Source organism: Schistocerca piceifrons, chromosome 3, assembly GCF_021461385.2.
Source record: "Schistocerca piceifrons isolate TAMUIC-IGC-003096 chromosome 3, iqSchPice1.1, whole genome shotgun sequence".
In the NCBI taxonomy this organism is placed as follows: Eukaryota; Metazoa; Arthropoda; class Insecta; order Orthoptera; family Acrididae; genus Schistocerca; species Schistocerca piceifrons.
This window is the reverse complement of record NC_060140.1, coordinates 583,184,294-583,203,411: the sequence shown is the minus strand read 5'-3', so window position 1 is coordinate 583,203,411 and position 19,118 is coordinate 583,184,294. Positions and strand designations below refer to the sequence as shown.

General features: G+C 37.9%; 1 protein-coding gene across 4 annotated transcripts in view; it reads left to right on the top strand.

Moving 5' to 3' along the window:
- LOC124789933 (7-methylguanosine phosphate-specific 5'-nucleotidase) overlaps positions 1-14,718 on the top strand; it is an 84,339-nt gene extending 69,621 nt beyond the window's left edge. For all 4 annotated transcript variants that reach the window (XM_047257459.1, XM_047257458.1, XM_047257461.1 and 1 more), the window contains 2 exons: positions 9,435-9,551; positions 14,448-14,718. In XM_047257459.1, coding sequence (XP_047113415.1) covers positions 9,435-9,551; positions 14,448-14,549 — 219 coding nt within the window. In that variant the 3' untranslated portion in view covers positions 14,550-14,718. The remainder of the gene's footprint in view (positions 1-9,434; positions 9,552-14,447) is intronic.
- Positions 14,719-19,118: the final 4,400 nt, after the last annotated feature.

The following is a 19,118-nucleotide window of genomic DNA, read 5'->3' as shown; positions in this document are numbered from 1 at the left end:
GTCTTTGGACTGAAGACCACAACAGCAACAACAACAACAACAACAACAACAACAACAATAATAACTGATGAATTATGTACAATTAACTTGACTAGAAAATCTCCTTAACATGTTCCACTATTATTTCGGTATATTGATGGTTTTATCTTTCATAACAACATTTAAAATAGACATGAAGTATCAGAAAATCTTGTTTCTTAATCACATAATCCAACAAGTAGGTGTGCTATGGATATCAATAGTCTCAGAGTCGAACTATGCAACTAAAGAGGTGTCATAGTGCTTAAGATATTTATCCTGCATACAGGAAGAATGAGATCAAATTCAGTCAGCCCGTTCTGATGTAGATTTCCTGCAGTTTTTGCAGGTGAATGCTGGAATGATTAATTAAAAGAATGCTATGCCTAATCTTAGTGCAATCAAATCATTCAGTGTCTGTTGATGACATCATTTTAAAGACGCATATACGCTAGGCCAACAAATGATAGACAAGCACTTCATTGGCTGAGATGTGCGTAGTGTGGATGGGTGGCAAATAGGAGCCAATGAAGCGGTTGGCCTCAGTTGCAGTTCGGTTTGCTGACAGTAACATAAAAGCGATGGCGCTTGGACCTCTCTCTCCTAGTTTGGCTCCATAGTGATGTGCTGTGTGTGCATGATGGATATGTATTTATTGAATTTATAAACACTGGAGCATGGAGTGGAATACGCAGACAGCATTAAACCTGATAGTTTAATCACAAACAGTAATGTTTATGGGACTCTACAGACTGCAATTGTAAAAACAAACTGAAAAGGTTAGACATTTGGAGGGAAATTTGAAAGTAATGTGTACAATGTGAAAAAGAAAATGGAGTTGTTATTGACATCATTTCACCGTGAATGACAGAAAGAAACAAACTTAAGAATGGAGCTGAGTGGTACTCAGAAGAGATTCCATCTTTGTAAATTTTAGAGCCTGTACACTTCAACAACTATTCAAAATTTGTTACTTTCATTTGGAAAAAATTTATGATATACCTCGTATTCCAACACAGCTTTAAGGTCACTCATTAATTTTACCCCACCACACTGATCCACCTTTTTAAAGAGAGGTTGTCTGCCAGCATCATTTCTCCTTTTTCTGATGCTCAGCTTCTTGCAGTAAAATAAATGTTGCACATAGAGTGATTTCTAAATACTCTTCTTCCCTCATAATATCAGCCAGTGAAATCGTAATTAAAACATTTCTTTATAACAGTAACAAAACGGGAGCAACATCGACAAGTTATCAGAGCCAACTGCGATTCCACACCATTGATGACCAATGCTTGGCCAAATCCACTGGCTGTCGTTCATTGCCCTAGTGTGTATGCGCCTTAACACCTTCCTTTTCAATTGTGGCTCGAACAGTTGTACTGTTTCATAAGTCCTCCAACTACAAAAAAGAATTGATACTCAAATATTAAACCACATCTTGCTCTGTTCTGTCTGCTATCTTATCACTACAGACTCATCAGTATGGGAATTTTCATTATACAATGATGGGGAAAAATATCCAACACCAAGAAATTATTAATGTAGAGTAATGAAATTTTGGGAATACATTTGTCTAGGTAACGTATTTAAGTGATGAACATTGCAAGATCACAGGTTAATGTAAGTGTAAGAAAAGCCATTGAAAATTGAAATGCTGGTCCATTAATAACCAGTGTCATTGTCAGGATGTTGAACTGAGGCATGCAAATGTGCATGCATTGTGTCATACAAATGCCAAATGTCAGTTTGTGAGATGGAGTTCCATGCCTGTTGAACTTGATTGGTCAATACAAGGACAGTTAATGCTGGTTGTGGATGACACTGGAGTTGTCCGATGTTCTCGGTTGGAGACATATTGATAATCGAGTAGGCAAAGGCAACAAGTTGATACTCTGTAGAGCATGTTAGGTCACAATAGTGTTATGTGGCAAGTGTTACCCTGTTGGGAAACAATCCATGGAATGCTCTTCATGAATGGCAGCACAGCAAGTCAAATCACCAGAGTGACATACAGATTTGCAGTCAGGGTGCATGAGATAACCACAAGAATGCTCCAGCTGTCATATAAAATTGCACTCCAGGCCATAACTCCATGTATAGATCCAGTGTGTCTCAGCCACAGGCAGGTTGGTTGCAAGTGCTCACTTGACCTCTCCTAACCAACACACGGTCATCACTGGCCACTGGCACTGAGGCAGAACCGGCTTTTGTCAGAAAATACAACAGACCTCCACCCCCCCCCCCACCCACCCCCACCCAATGAGTTCTCACTTGATACCACTGAAGTCATAAATGGGGGGTGGTTTGGAGTCAGCGGAAGGCACGCTATAGGGCATTTGGCTCAGAGCTGTCCTTGATGTAACCAATTTGAAATTGTTTGCTGTGTCATTGTGGTGCTCAAATTGCTGCTGCAGATGCAGTACAATGTGTCACATCCAGAAACCGAACACAATGCTCTTCTATCTCAGTAGTGTCATGTGGCTATTTGGAGCTCAGTCTTCTTGTGACCCTTTCCATGATCATTGTTGTCAGCCATCATGTACATTGCCTGTGTATCCATCAAGTCTTTCTGCAATATCACAGAAGGAATATCCATCAAGTCTTTCTGCAATATCACTGAAGGAATATCCAACTTCTTGTTGCTCTGTTAAATGACCTTGTTCAAACTCTGTGAGCTGTCATTAATGGTGTCATCATCATCTTAAGGGCATTCTTGACTAACATCAACTCGCTTCATCCAACCTCAGAGGTAACTAATGCTCACCACAGTTACAGCATGTAATTAAAACAAACTTGATTCACTTCCTCGTAGTGCCACTACTAGTGCCATTCTTATGAAACTGGCACAAAAATTGAATAGACATAAAGTTTCAGATGTAGAAACATACCTACCAACTTTTGTTTATCTTGCACAACTCCTTCTTGGTGTTCAGATTTCTTTTTATTTCTTCACATCTCTGTATTTCTTCCTCAAGCATTTATAATCTAATTCTGTGAAAGTATCATATCTTCTTTGGCGGGAATTAAATTCTGTGGTCATCCTTGTTCTTCACTATTGGCAGGATGCGTACCCTGCAAAAAGTTAGAGAAATTTACTTTTCTAGAATCGTAGTAAGGCACAGGTAACATTGCATCAGTCATTCAAGATAGAAATTATGTCAGAACTCTCACTGAACAAGAGCTACAGATGTTTGTTCATCACACTATCTTTGTAATTTATATTCTGTAATGTCACACTGCCTACATAACTTATGTTTTGTAACTTATGATGAGCTATTTGAGGATAGGAATATTTGTAAAAATGTAGCATAAAAATGATTTCAAAGTCTGCACAAAAAAGTTAAGGGTAGCAAATAATGCACATGGAGACTTGATAGTGGCAGAAAAGCAACGGACAAAACATGAGAGAGGTCCTAATATGGATTCAGTAGAAAATGACAAACTCATGGGAGTCAGTGTGGGAGCTTATTACTAGGATTCTATAATATGATGATTTTTTTAATTTCAGACAAGGATATATTAGTATGTGAAAATCATTCTGAAACATGACAAAACCTGGACCTTTATTCATGAAAACCACAGTTCAGCTCCTGATCTAATAGTTCTGATTCAGTCTCTTCCTCCTCCTCCTCTTTCTCTCAAGGAGTTTCTTCAATTATCATGACCAATTATCAAAGGATGGACTGTGATCATGCTCAAGAAACGCGTGATACTAAGGTAAATTCTCAAATTTCTCAGGTTCTCTTGAGAAGTTGTCACACTCTGTGATACTGCACAAAACTACTGCACAGCAGAGCATTGAGCGGCAGCAGCTGCAATTTTTATCTTTCGTATGTGCAAGCAAGAATTTGAAATTTTACTTTCTAAATTTGTATCAACTGTACTGCCTTCATTAATTTTTGTAGAATTAGTAGTAGATTTCTCAGAAGACAAAAATCTTAGAATTTTTACTTTAAAAAAAACCAGATCTAACACAAAACAAAAACATTATTTTTAAAAAAGGGGACAGCAACAAAAACCTGTGCATTCTTCCGGTGTGTATATGAGGAACAGTAGGTCTTGCAACACTTTTCTTCTGAAAGCAGGTTGGTAGGCTTCCAATACACTTTGATTTTTCCCACTCATTTGGCTCCAAAACCCTATTTTTCAACATAATCACCATCCAGTGTGATAGCCTCACACTACCTTATTGGGAGTGCCTGTATGCCAAAATTGTACTCCTCTACTGGTTGATATCAGAGCCACCATCTTGCTGTATCAGTAACCTCTCCATCATCCACATACTGCTTCCCACGGAGTGCATCTTTCATTGGGCCAAGTCAGAAGCCATGAGATCTGGGCTGTGAGGCAGATGAGGAAGAACAGTCCAGCGAAGTTTTGTGAGCTCCTCTCAGTTTCGCAGACCTGGGTCAGGCCTTGCCTTGTCATTGAGAAGAAGCTTGTTTGCATTTTTGTGGCAAAAGATGCAAAATCCATTTCTTCTATTTCCTGAGGGTAGCGCAATAAGCTTCAGAGTTGATCGTTACGTTGCCATGACTTTACCGGTGGAGGGTGCAATTTTGAACTTTTTATTCAGAGGAGAAGTGTTGTGGCACCACTCAATTATGGTTTTGTTTCAGACTTGGTGATGAACCCACAATTCATCGCCTGTGAGGATGTTCGACAAAAATTGTCATGATCAGCCTCATAACATGCACGCAATTCACCATGTTTATCAATTAAAGACAAAGTCTGAAAGTGAGTCCTTGATCATATTTTTGGCACTTTAATTTTACAGGTCCGTCCTGAGCACACAAATTATTATTATTATTATTATTATTATTATTATTATTATTATTATTAGTGCTATTATTATTTACACTTCACTATTACCGGTTTCAGCTACTGCCATCTTCAGATCTGTAACAAACAAAAATAGTGTGTAACCAAGTAAGTTCAGTTTGCTGATGCTAAATCTATATGTCGTGGTGCTACATAAGCAAGATAAAAAGTGACGCATTTGTGACAGGTTTTATATCGGTCAGACAGGAAGGAATTTTAAGACTTGTTTTAGAGAGCATACATATATCCAAAATAAGAACACTTTCGGTACACATTTAGACAGAGAAAAACATTCGGTAGGGAACATAGAGAATAATATGGAAGTGTTGCATAGGGTGCCAAAGGGACAGTTACTGAACCTATTTGAGGAAATGGAGATTTATGTGCACAGAAAACGGCAACCGGAATTACTGCTGAATGAACAGAATGAGTTTAACCTAAATGCTTATTTTGATGTGTTCAGAAACCTACTAGTTTAAGCAGCGTCGAGCGCCCCAGCGGATTGGCATACCATCATGTGCGCCGGCTGCTGGCGATGAGGAGACTGGACCTTCCTCCGCAAGTTCCGCCACAGGAAAACAAGCACGTCATACAGAGAAGCCAGGATGTTCCGCCATTGAGAGCACACTCCGAATGTATTATTGACTGCTTCATTTTTAATTACCAGTCACTGCTTTGTTAATACCTTACAATTATGTTTATGGTAATTGATCTCTCAGGCCGGAAGATTTTATTTTATAGATGTTTTTAATCTTATACTTTTTATACAGGCTTTTTAACAATTTTATGTTCTTTTGCCAGGCTAGGAGCTTCACATTATTAGTCTTTGCACTTTTTATGTGCATTTTAAGTACGGATCCAATTCCACGTATAGTATGTCAGTACATGTTTCATTGTCAGATGCTCGTTTTGCCATGTGAAGTAATTTTAATTAATCACTATGCATAACACATTTTAAACATTACATTTGCGATACTGGTCAATCATGTATCCTAGCTATAGTACCCTCTGCTGATCTCAGTTTTCTTGCATAAATAGCAGACACATTCTGCCGATCATGACCAGCACTTACTATGTACCTACATGTTTAGTTTCACGTTGATACTACATCAGAATATTTTATGGTATGTGTGGCTGGTATACATGGCTATTAATCATGTAAACACTTTTTATCTTGCTTATGTAGCACCAGGACTTTTACAGATTTAGCGTCAGCAAATTGAACGTAGTTGGTTACTCACTGTTTTTGTTTGTAACGGATATGAAGATGGCAGTATCTGAAACTGGTAATAGTGAAGTGTAAAAATTTGTGTGATCAAAACGGACCTGTAAAATAAAGTGCCAATCCACCACAGATGGTCCTTTGTTGCTCTTTACGGTATTCTGTTCAGCGCTTACCTTTGAGTACCTCAACTGGTGGACGAGAGAGTCAGCACCAACAGAGATGTCCATTTGAGCAGCGAGATGTTTAATTTTGATCTGTCAATCACTTCAAATAAGAGTATCTATACTTTCTAATGTTGCAGGAGTCACAGCTGTGTGCGACTGGTTGGAACATGGGAGATCGGACAGGTTTCCAAATTAAACCTGAGCCTTACGAGTTAAGAGCGCAGTGATCTGCCAGTGTGTTTAGGGTCAGCAATCTACATCTACATGGACACTCTGCAACATATTTAAGTGCCTGGCAGAGGGTTCATTGAAACTTCCTGGCAGATTAAAACTGTGTGCCCGACCGAGACTCGAACTCGGGACCTTTGCCTTTCGCGGGCAAGTGCTCTACCATCTGAGCTACCGAAGCACGACTCACGCCCGGTACTCACAGTTTTACTTCTGCCAGTACCTCGTCTCCTACCTTCCAAACTTTACAGAAGCTCTCCTGCGAACCTTGCAGAACTAGCACTCCTGAAAGAAAGGATATTGCGGAGACATGGCTTAGCCACAGCCTGGGGGATGTTTCCAGAATGAGATTTTCACTCTGCAGCGGAGTGTGCGCTGATATGAAACTTCCTGGCAGATTAAAACTGTGTGCCTGACTGAGACTCGAACTCGGGACCTTTGCCTTTCGCGGGCAAGTGCTCTACCATCTGAGCTACCGAAGCACGACTCACGCCCGGTACTCACAGCTTTACTTCTGCCAGTACCTCGTCTCCTACCTTCTAAACTTTACAGAAGCTCTCCTGCGAAGGAGAATTTTTATCCAGTGTCATTAAAAATACTTGTCTCATAATTACTTAAGCAACACTTCATTTATCCATTGTTAATCAGACATGAAGCAATAATTGTACCCTCTAATGGCTTCTGTAAAGTTTAGAAGGTAGGAGACGAGGTACTGGCAGAAGTAAAGCTGTGAGTACCGGGCGTGAGTCGTGCTTCGGTAGCTCAGATGGTAGAGCACTTGCCCGCGAAAGGCAAAGGTCCCGAGTTCGAGTCTCGGTCGGGCACACAGTTTTAATCTGCCAGGAAGTTTCATATCAGCGCACACTCCGCTGCAGAGTGAAAATCTCATTCTGGGTTCATTGAACCACTTTCACAATTCTCTGTTATTCCAATCTCGTATAGCACACGGAAAGAATGAACACCTATATCTTTCCATAAGAGCTCTGATTTCCCTTATTTTATCGTGGTGATCGTTTCTCGCTATGTAGAGCGGTATCAACAAAATATTTTCACATTCGAAGGAGAAAGTTGGTGACTAGAATTTCGTGAGATGATTCCGTTGCAGTGAAAAACGCCTTTCTTTTAACGATGTTCAGTCCAAATCCTGTATAATTTCAGTGACACTGTCTCCCATATTTCGCAATAATACAAAACATGCTGCCCTTCTTTGAACTTTTTCGATATACTCCATCAGTCCTATCTGGTAAGGATCCCACACCACGCAGTAGTATTCTAAAAGAGGATGGACATGTGTAGTGTATACAGTCTCCTTAATAGGTCTGTTGCATTTTCTAAATGTCCTGCCAATAAAACGCAGTCTTTGGTTAGCCTTCCCCACAACAGTTTCTTTGTGTTCCTTCCAATTTAAGCTGCTCGTAATTGTAATTTCTAGGTATTTAGTTAAATTTACAGCCTTTAGATTTGAGTGATTTATCATGTAACTGAAATTTAACGAATTCCTTTTAGCACTCATGTGGATGACCTCACACTTTTCGTTATTTAGGGTCAACTGCCTATTTTCGTACCATTCAGCTATCTTTTCTCAATCGTTTTGCAATTTGTTTTGGTCTTCTGATGACTTTTTTAGTCAATAAACGACAGCGTCATCTGCAAACAACCTAAGACGGCTGCTCAGATTGTCTCCTAATAGTTTATATAGATAAGGAACCAGAAAGGGCCTATACTAGCTTGTGGAATGCCAGAAATCACTTCCGTTTTATTTTATGACTTTCCGTCAATCACTACGAAGTGTGACCTCTCTTACAGGAAGTCACAAATCCAGTCACATAGCTGAGACAGTATTCCATAAGCATGCAATTTCACTAAAAGCTGCTTGTGTGGTACAGTGTCAAAAGCCTTCCAGAAATCCAGAAATATGGAATCGATCTGAAATCCCTTGTCAATAGTACTCAATACTTCATTCGAATAAAGAGCTAGTTGTGTTTCATAAGTACAATGTTTTCTAGATCCACATTGACTGTGTGTCAAAAGACCGTTTTCTTCAAAGTAATTCATAATGTTCAAACACAATATATGTTCCAAAATCCTGCTGCATATTGATGTTAATGATATGGGCCTGTAATTAAGTGGATTACTCCTACTACCTTTCTTGAATATTTGTGTGACCAGTGCATTCAAGTCAAATAACAACCCCAGTGCATGTCTGTCACTCATCTAGCGCCCAGCGACATGTGCTACCACATAATTTCTTCTGGGCTTCTCAAGAATTGCTTGAGAACCGGAAGCTAGAGGAATTCTGTCTTCTCTAATCTCCACACCTCACTGTCACATCCCTATCTGAGTCATCAGACCTTACAGGTACAAATGTATGTTCAGGACATTATAGTGTGAAATTTACTAGGAAAGCTACAATCATTTCTCACAGTTGTCCTGCAATCCCTTTCATGTTCCACATCCCTCACTTACATCAACATAATGAACAGAGAAATGAATGATATCTACTAATCCATGTTTTAACGCTTTTTACAAGAATGAGAAGGGAATATTTTGCAGCATGTCACTTTATTTGGGGTGTTTTTATCTGGGAAGTTATTTAACAATGACTGCTGTTAGTGTGATTATCTCGTCACACTTATTCTAAAATACTTTTTCTTTTACTTGTGGCAAATTTGTATAGGTATGCTTTAACAAGCACTGATGCAGATTTCTCTGCCTTTACATAAAACTTTATAAAACATCATTTCTGATTCAGTACGTTGAACAATTTACTGATAGAAAGTCAAACCTACACCTCATCCTTGAGTGTACAACTCAGGTAAAGATAAGATTTTGTATTGGATTGGTTTAGGTATCCATGTCACATATTTGTCATTGAAATAAGTCCTTAATAATGCAGTTATGTGCTTTAGAGATTATTATGATAAAAATTCCAGGAAGTTTAATTATTTTCAACTGCCTTTTTTTTTCCCTCCCACCAGCTGGTCACAAACCGTCCAAATGTCATATTAATGGGTGATGTCGTAGGAGATGCAGGTATGGCAGAGGGCGTGCACTGTCCAAATGCAATACTGAAAATAGGTTTTCTGTATGACAAGGTCAGTACAATACATGAATTTAAATAAATAATTTAAAAATAAAAACAAAGACAAGCATGATGAAAAGGAGTAGAAAGAGAGGGGAGGGGGGTGGGGGTGTAATCCCCCCCCCCCCTCCCTCTCTCTCTCTCTCTCTCTCTCTCTCTCTCTCTCTCTCAAGTAGAAATTGTCAACCAAGTAACATTTAAATTTGTTTGAAGATGATTTTATTATCTAGTAAATTTTTACAGTACTGCATAGGTGATAAATCATTTTTATCACTGTATATCTTACTCCTTTGTGCACTTCAATAAGGCTCAGTGATGGACAATTTAAATTGTTTTTCCTGCTAGTATTATAATTAATGAACGTTACTGTTTATTTCAAACTGTGGTTGATTGTTTGCAACAAACTTTGTGAAGGAGTAAATGTACTGTGAGGCTGTTGTCAATGTGCTGAGCTGTGTACAAGGGGTTCAACAGTGCACACCACATATTAACTTTATTACACACTTCTGTGCAACAATCACTCTTGTTCCATGATATGATGCTGCTAAACAGGAATAATCCACTTTGACATTTTCATCTTCAAAATCTAATATTATCCACAATGAATAAGTTGCTGAAGTTAGAATTTAACATTATCTTTAACAGTCTATGTCTACATCCATACTCCGCAAGCCACCTGACGGTGTGTGGCGGAGGTTCTTATCAACATAAGCAACTAAGAATTCAGAATATTTTCTGTCATGAATTATTTCCTATGTTGTGGTCAGATCTTTTGTCATCTTAAGTTTATTAAATTTTCAAGAAAATTTTATTTATATTTTCAAATGGTATAGTTTCCACATTAGGTTTGAGTATGCGACTTCCAACATGAGCAAAGAGAATTATTTCTCTCTCCTGGTTATATGATGGCATATATATTTTCTAGATTTCAATTCAGTATCAGAAAAAATCTCCACAGTAACCTTGAATCAGGAAACAAGAGATACACAGTCACAATGCACGTGCACCAACAAACGATCACAATTGAAAGAAAACACAAGACGTCGAAGACTTGGGAAGACATGGAAGAAGTAACAAAGAAAATAACAGAAAGATGTGTTAAAATTGTATTAGGAGACTTTTATGCGCAACTGGGCAAAGAGAAGTAGAACAAGCAAATCACAGACCCGAACACAGCAAACAGTCACACCAACAAGGGCAACATCTCATACTGTACTGTCAAAATTTTAACCTAAAAATTATGTCAAAGCAATTTCAAAAGCCAAGACAAAAATTCACAACATGGAAAAAGCGCAAAAACATACGGGGGGAATTCCAAATAGGTCATGTAGTCAAAACGAACAAAAATACAAGAGGAATTCTGAATGTGAGAACACTCAAAGAAATCTTAAGAGTCTGACCATCCCTTCAAAGATAAAATTAGTGAAGAAATTAATCAACATACAACAGAAAGTTGGACAGGCCTCACGAAGACAATTCAGAATGCAATTCATTGGTGTCAACCTCCTAGGAAATGAGAACATGGATGGTGGTACACAACTTGCAATGAATCCATTGAACATAGAAAGAAGTTTAGCAGTAGCAGAAAACGAGAGACATGGCAGGATTTCTATCAAGTGCAGAAGCAATCCTCAAAAGATATTAGAAGAGTGAAAAGGACACACAACAAAAGTAGACTAAATAAAATTGAGGGAGACTGCAAGAGAAATAACATGAGAAATTTCTATAGAATATTCAGAGAAAATACAAAGGGTCTCCAAATATATGTTTCAAAAGAATAGGCCAATCTCTGGAAACAAATACTAAAGAAAATAGCAGAATTCTTAAAAACTATTTTGATAAACTCCTCAGTTGCTTGAAGTCTAAAGAAAAATTACACTCATAAAAACAACACCAAACCCAGGTTGAAAACAGTCTACAATAACAGAGAAAGAGGAGATTATAAAATAACTAAAAAAAAAAGACAGGGCCCCAGCAGAAGACAACATTATCTCTGAGATCTGGAAACTCTAAAGACAAAATTCTCAAAGAAATATGGAATACAAAGAAAATTCCACAGGAATGGAAAAGTGCATTGATTCGCCAGCTAGACAAAAGAGTGACAAGCCAGACCCTTATAATTACAGAGGTATGTCATTACCGGTCACGTAGAAAATTCTCCCCAACGCACTACTCAACAGACTAGAACCACAAGCCGACACAAAGATAGGTGAACACTAAGAAGGCTTCAGAAAAGGAAGGTCCTTACTGAATAGATTTGCAACTCTCCTGCAGATCAAACACATGAGCAACACTGTAGTCACATTCATGGACTTTAGGAAGGCCTGCAACTCCATAGACAGGCAGACGTTCTTTGACACATAAGAAGTATATGGAATAGACAGAAAAACTAGGATACTTACAGACACCACATCCAAAATAAAATTTATAGGAGAAACCTCAGACCCATTTGAGATACATACAGGGCTCAGACAAAGAGATGGTCTCCATCAATTTCATTCCACAAGGTCTTTGAAACAAATTACCAAACAGTGGGGGGAGGGGGGGGGGGGGGGGGGGTGAAAAGGGATTCAGTTAGGGAGAACATGTGCCAACAAGATGCTCATAAGGTGTGTGGCATTTGCATATGACATGGCTATACTCAGCAGCAGTAGACAATAAGCAAGCATAGGAATGCTTACACAAAGTCTTACAAAAGAGGTTCACAGATATATGAGAAAATGCAGTACATTGAAAGAAAGAAAAACAATAACAACCAAACCATGTACACAAAATACAGAAAGGTTAACAGAGTGGAAAAATTCGGATATCTTTGGGAATATATACAAATAGGAGGATCAGACAAGGGATCCAACATAAAATGAACAAAAAAAGTCAGAAAGTGTACGAATTGATGATGATGCACAACAATAAAATGAATGTTTCGAGACAGGCCAAATTCAGGCACTGCAGTACAGTTGTACTACCAGAAGTGCTCTAGGCATCAGAAATGACCATAATCAGAGCATGAGGCATCACAGAGACACAAAAAATAGAACAGAAAATCCCGAGAAAAAGTTTTGGAGCAGTACACAGAGATGGTATATGGATGAAGAGACCATCTGAAGAATTATATGGACATACAGACAAATTGATAGAAATGATCAGAAAATGGCAACTATAATTCTGTGGACACATACACTGAGGTGACAGAAGTAATGGGATATCTCCTAATATTGTATCGGACCTCCTTTTGCCCGGTGTAGTGCAGCAACTCTGTGTGACATGGACTCAGCAAGTCATTGGAAGCCCCCTCCTGTAATTGTGAAAGTGTTGTCGGTGCAGAATTTTGTGCATGAAGACGTCTCAGTTTTGTACCATAAATGTTCAGTGGGGTGCATTTAGGGCAGTGTGAGTGGCCAATGACCAAATCATTTGCTCGAATTGTGTAGAACGTTCTTCAAACCAGTCACGAACAATTGTGGCCCAGTCACATGGCACATTGTCATTCATAAAAATTCCATCATTGCTTGGGAACGTAATATCCATGAATGGCTGAAAATATAGTCTCCAAGCAGCCTGACATAACCATTTCCAGTCAGTGATTGGTTCAGTTAGACCAGAGGACCCAGTCCATTCCATATAAACACAGCCGCACCATTACAGAGCTACCACCAACTTTCACAGTGCATTCTTGACAACTTGTGTCCATGGCTTTGTAGTGTCTGCATCACATTTTTCTTACCATCAGCTCCTACCAACAGAAATCACGACTTATTTGACCAGGCCATGGTTTTTCAGTCATTTTAAGTGTCCAACCGATATGATCACTAACCCAGGGGAGGCACTGCAGGTGATGTCGCACTGTTAGCAAAAGTATTCGCATTAGTTGTATGGTGCCATAGCCCATTAACACTAAATTTTGTCACACTGTCCTAATGGATAGATTCATTGTAAGACCCAATTAATTTCTGCAGTTATTTCATGCAGTGTTGCTTGTCTATTAGCGCTGACAGTTCCTATGCAAACATCACTACTCTGGTGATTAAGTGAAGGCTGTCGTCCACTGCACTGTCTGTGGTGAGAGGTAACATCTGAAATTGGGTATTCTCAAAGAACTCTTGACACTGTGGATCTCAGAATATTGAATTCCCTATTGATTTCCAAAATGGAATGTCCCATGCCTGCAGTTCCTACTACTATTCTGTGTTCGTAATCTGTTAATTCCTGTCATGCAGCCATAATCATGTCAGAAATCTTTTCACATGAATCATCCAAGTACAAATCACCCAAGTACAAATGACAGTTCCACCAGTGCAGTACCTTGTGTACACAATACTACCGCAATCTGTATATGTGCATATTGGTATCCCAAGACTTTTGTCACCTCAGTGTACATAGAATGAACAACAGACTCACAAAGAGGATTTTTGATGCAGTGAACAGTTCAAATAAAAAAATTGGTTTCAAGAAATAGGAGAAGACATAAAACAAGCAGAGATCTGTAGGGAAATGATAAATGAAAAAGAAACCTTCAGAAACAAAGTTATGAATATAAAATTTAAAGTAAAAGAAAGGAAGAAAACAGACAAAATGTGGGCAGAGGAAAGGAAGTAGGAACAAAACAAAAGAATGAAGAGGTTTCAGGAAGAGAAAAAGAAAGAAACAAGAAAAAAGAATAATGATTTAACATTCAAGTTAATCACTGTCCTGGGGGCAAAAATGTGTAGTAAACAATTTATCAGGAAAAGATTGGATGCTCTATCAATCCTATGGCACACTTGTCTGTACAGAATTCATTTAACAGGACATATACCCTGTTTTAAACACATTAGTTATTACCTGTAAAAATAATTTTCATAATATAAATATTTACGTTCCTGACTTCTTAAGTTATCCCATATAATAAATGTATTTTCTTATGTTCCAGGTTGACGAGTGCTTAGAAGAATATTTAAATCATTTTGACATTGTTCTTGTAGACGACCAGACTATGAATGTAATGAATGCTTTGCTACAACTTATTATTTAACAAAGTATGTGCTGTGAACTTTTTAACTTTTTTTACCCTCATGACATGAAGCTTTAACTGCACAAAATAGTGAGATTTTTCCTTTTTCTTGTATATATTAAACTAAAGTTAAATGTCAGCTGTGACTGACTTTCTAAAAGTCTGTAATAAATATTTTTATTTTCCTTAATGCTTGTTTTCTGACGATTTCATCGATGCTAGAACACACACCATGAACACTAAAAGTAACATCCAAGTGTAGTAAGTTAAAACAAAAATTTAAATACTTGAGTGGTACAAAATGTAACTAATGAGCAAATCAAGCATAGCTTGATAATGACAGCATATGAACAAAGTACATGGTAATTGGCAGAAATGGTCAAAGTATATTTAATTTGCAGTTGTACCTTTTCACCATTGTGAAGGCACCTAGTTACTTTTGTCAGTTACTGAACTGCATGCAAGGACAGATAAAATACTGTAAAACTACACCTCCTGGGGCAATTATCGCAATATGAATTCATTTAATTTTTGAATAAACTCACCAGCCACTTTAATGGCCTGATACAGGATGGCATATCTTCCAACACAGTGTTTTGTTATGAGTTATATACATTGTAATCCTTGGCTACCCCTCGAATTTTTCCACCATACTGCGGCTTCCAGTACTAAATTAGCTATTCAGGGTGCCTTAGTGAGTATCATTCAGCTGATAAAATATTTTCTACCAACTTATTCACCTCTTCACTGCATACTTTACCTATCTGGTTTCAATCAATCTTTTTTATTGTCACTTTCTAACAGTTCCTTCTTATCTGGTTTTCCCCCTCATACCACAAGAATGATTTTTAAAGAATGTCTTCCTCAGTTTTGCTTATCCTTAACATAAATTTGGCACCAAGTAACCAGTGCATTCTGTGCAAGATTAAATATACTTTTCTTCCATAGATCCTTCTTTTCTTCCATAGATCCTTGATCCTCAAGGATGTAGAATACGGTACAATGCAAAAATACTTTATTCTTTAATGCCTATTTCACTTCCTTATATCATAAGTGAAAGGTTCTCGTGAATGTGGAATAAGTCAGAAATCTGTCACAAATATGTAAATGTACATACAAAAAACATCATTGTTTGATATTAATAAATTCGTCGTTGGCGTGGGAATGCCACCTAACAAGTCCTTTAAGCTGTGCTTAAATTGAACTGTATTCAGGTAAGTTTTGGAAAATGTGTGTTGCTAAATAATGGACACCTTTCTGGACCAAAGTAAATAAACGCCTTAAATCTGTATGAAGACAGTTATTTTTAGTATAATTCCATGAACTGAGGGGTAGGCTTAAAAAAGAAAGATACTTCTGACAAATTTCATTAAGGAATAAATATATTGTGAATCAGGCCTCTGAAAGACACTTTCCATCACAAATAATTAATATTTCAGGGTTTTGTGCTCAGAAAACTACAGTTTGGCTTTATGAGTTGCTCCAAAAATGACCCCATTAGGGAGTGAAAGCAGCCAAAGTATGCCAGCTTTCATATTTTTGTATCACTTGTGCCTCAAAATAATGACGTTAAGTTTTTTAGGTGCTTTAGCAATTCTGTAATATCCTCCTCCCAGTTTAATTAGCAGGTTGAAATCCTAAGAGTTTCTCACTATCAGCCCGTTCCCTCTGATGGTTTTCATATTTTAGATGTATGCTGGGAGCACATACTTGCAAGTTCTGAACTGCTTATAGTGGGTTTATTTCAAAGTGTAGTAACAAAGAATTGTCTAGGAACCATTTATTAATGTCCATTGCCTTTGGGCAAGAGGATGGTTATTGTAACCTTCACACTTTCACTCATGGTCTGAAATACTTGCACTTTGTACACTGGCTTTTCAATAGCAACAGTAAGTTACAAATCTGCCCTTATAAAATAAGTCTTTAGGCTTAAGATTCTTTAACAGATATTTTGGGACACATACCTTAAGATCCTCTTCCAAATGTCAAAGAATCGAAGGTACAGCACCTGTGTCCATCTATTTAAATCATTTGGCTTTGCCATGATACATATGACCACAGATACATGTAGCTTTTAAATACTTCCTAGGCCAAAGTACAAACCCCATGGTAATACGAATGAGATGTGCAATCCTCAATGGAAGAAGAACTACCTTTGAGAGCATACTAAATTGTCCTTCATTTGATATTTCTGAGCTACTGGGGATCTGTGGCCAGATGCACCAAAATGGAGCTCCCACAAGTTTAAAGGGACATGTGCTATAGCATCAAGTGATTATCTAACTATTACTTACAGTTTGTGAATGTTTCTGCTTTAGTTGCACCATTGTCCCTGTACTCAGGAAAACGAGAAACAATCCCGAGTTCAAAATTCATTTTTGTTGGTAGAGCTGAAAGATATCCATTTATTTCCAATCACAGCAGTGCTTAGTATTGCAAAGGATTTCTAGTGAAATATAAGAGACAGATACGAGGCATGTCCGGAAAATAGTAATGTTTTGAAAAAAAGCTCCTAAAAACATTTTTTTAAACCAAAATTTATTTTCACAAGAAAGAGCATTTCTTAAACTATTTTTCTACATAGGTCCCACCATTGTTCAAACATGTATGAAAGCAGGAAACCAACTTTTCCATGCACTCTTCATAGAAATATGTAGCCAGTGAAGACAACCACAGCTGAACACCGTTCTTTGCATTGTCACCGCTGCCAAAGCAGCTTCCTCCAAAATCATGCTTCCAAGTTCAGGAACAAGTGTGAGATTGAAGCTGTATAGCAGGTGCTCGAAATGCCCCCGACCAAATTGTTAAATAAGGTTTTGAGTAACACCAGCAGAATGGGGAAGTGCAGTGTCATGAAGCAAGACAGTGCCTTGACAGTATTCCATGCCTTTTGTTTTAAATTGTGTGTCAAAGTTTTCTCAATTTTTCAGTGTATTGTACCGCATTGACGGTTTCACCTCTAGAAAGGAACTCAACAAGCAGAATGCCCTGTCTGTCCCAGAACACAGCAATGTTTTCTGTGCTGACTACATTGATTTTGGAGTGACAAGACAAATCCAAGTTCATCACTGGTGTAAAGTTCTATTTAAGAATTCGTCTGCCTTATCACTGTAACAAGTAACAAATGTCACGGCGCTGCCAAGTCGCTTCATTTTGTAGACAACCCTAAGCATTTTCGGAACCCAGACGGAACACAATTTGCAAAAATTTATCACAAATTTCTTAATCTCATACAAAATCGTTCTTGAAATTTGTGGAAATTTATCACGAAGAATTCTTACTGTGAGCCGTCTGTTTTCAGGAATTTTCCTATTCGCAACAGAAGGCCGCCCACTCCATTTTTCATGATCATTGTTTCATCTATCACTGATTGTGTCACCCACTTTCTCACAATTCCATTAGTCATTACCTTGTCACAATAAATCTCTACAAGCTGACAATGAATTTCAGTCGGTTTAACAGTCTTTGCACAAAAAAATAATACAAAACACACTTCTTAGTTGGCGAGCTCAGAGACTGTCTTAAACATTTTCAATGATCACTAATAACAGTAGATACAATACAATCCAGCTGTAATGGTGTCAGTGAAAAGACAATGAACCAGAGAGAAAAGTGTGAATCTGCAGAATTGTGACACAAGTGCCGCAATGGCGGTAGAACAAAACAGTACCTCCTTCCTGGACACACCTCTTGCAGTAATTTGAATTCATTAAATTTGTTTGTGGAAGATAATCAAAATATAGAACTGAATAAAATTAAGTAAGGTGGTTTTCTATAAAATGCCTCCAAATCTCTTCAGTGATTTGCTGGATATAATGTAATATCAGATCCTTTCTTATGTCGCTACCTGAGTTGCTTTCCATTAGAACCAACTAAATAGGGTACTAGCAGGAAAAGGCAGCCTAGGTGGCTGACTAGTGGGATAAGGATATCATGTAGAACAAAGTGGGGATTGTATCAAAATGTTAGAAGTAGTCACAATCAAGCTACAGCAGTGTAAGGTGTTAAAAATGTTATTAGGAAGGCAAAGAGTATGTGGTATGCAAATAGAATAGCTAATTCATAGGATAAAATTAAAATCATATGGTCAGTTGTGAAGGAAGTGTACGGTCAGCAGAACAAGTTCTACGATATAAAGTCAATTCGTAGTAAAAATATTTCTGTTCCTGATAAATCAGATATATGTACAGTATTTAACAATCATTTTCTGAGCACTGCTGGTGAAATAAATAAAAAATTATTTTCTACAGGGAATCACATAACTCTCTTGGAAAATGCTTTTCCGAGACTGATGTCTGAAATACTTCTCTGTGATACTGCAAGGGGAGATTGAGTAAATAATTAAATCACTGAAGATTAGGGACTCTCATGGATATGATGGAGTGCGTATCAGAATATTAAAGTACTATGTGGCCGGTTGCTGTTTTCTTCTTTGTAAGAATTAAGCTACATTAATTGTACACAGCCACAGTCTCACCATGTCAGTTTTAGACAAAATGGCACTGTGTTGCACATCTTAGTCCTGTACTTAGCCATATTTGTAATGTTTCCTTTAGGAATGGTCAGTTTCCTGAACGATTGAAGTACTCA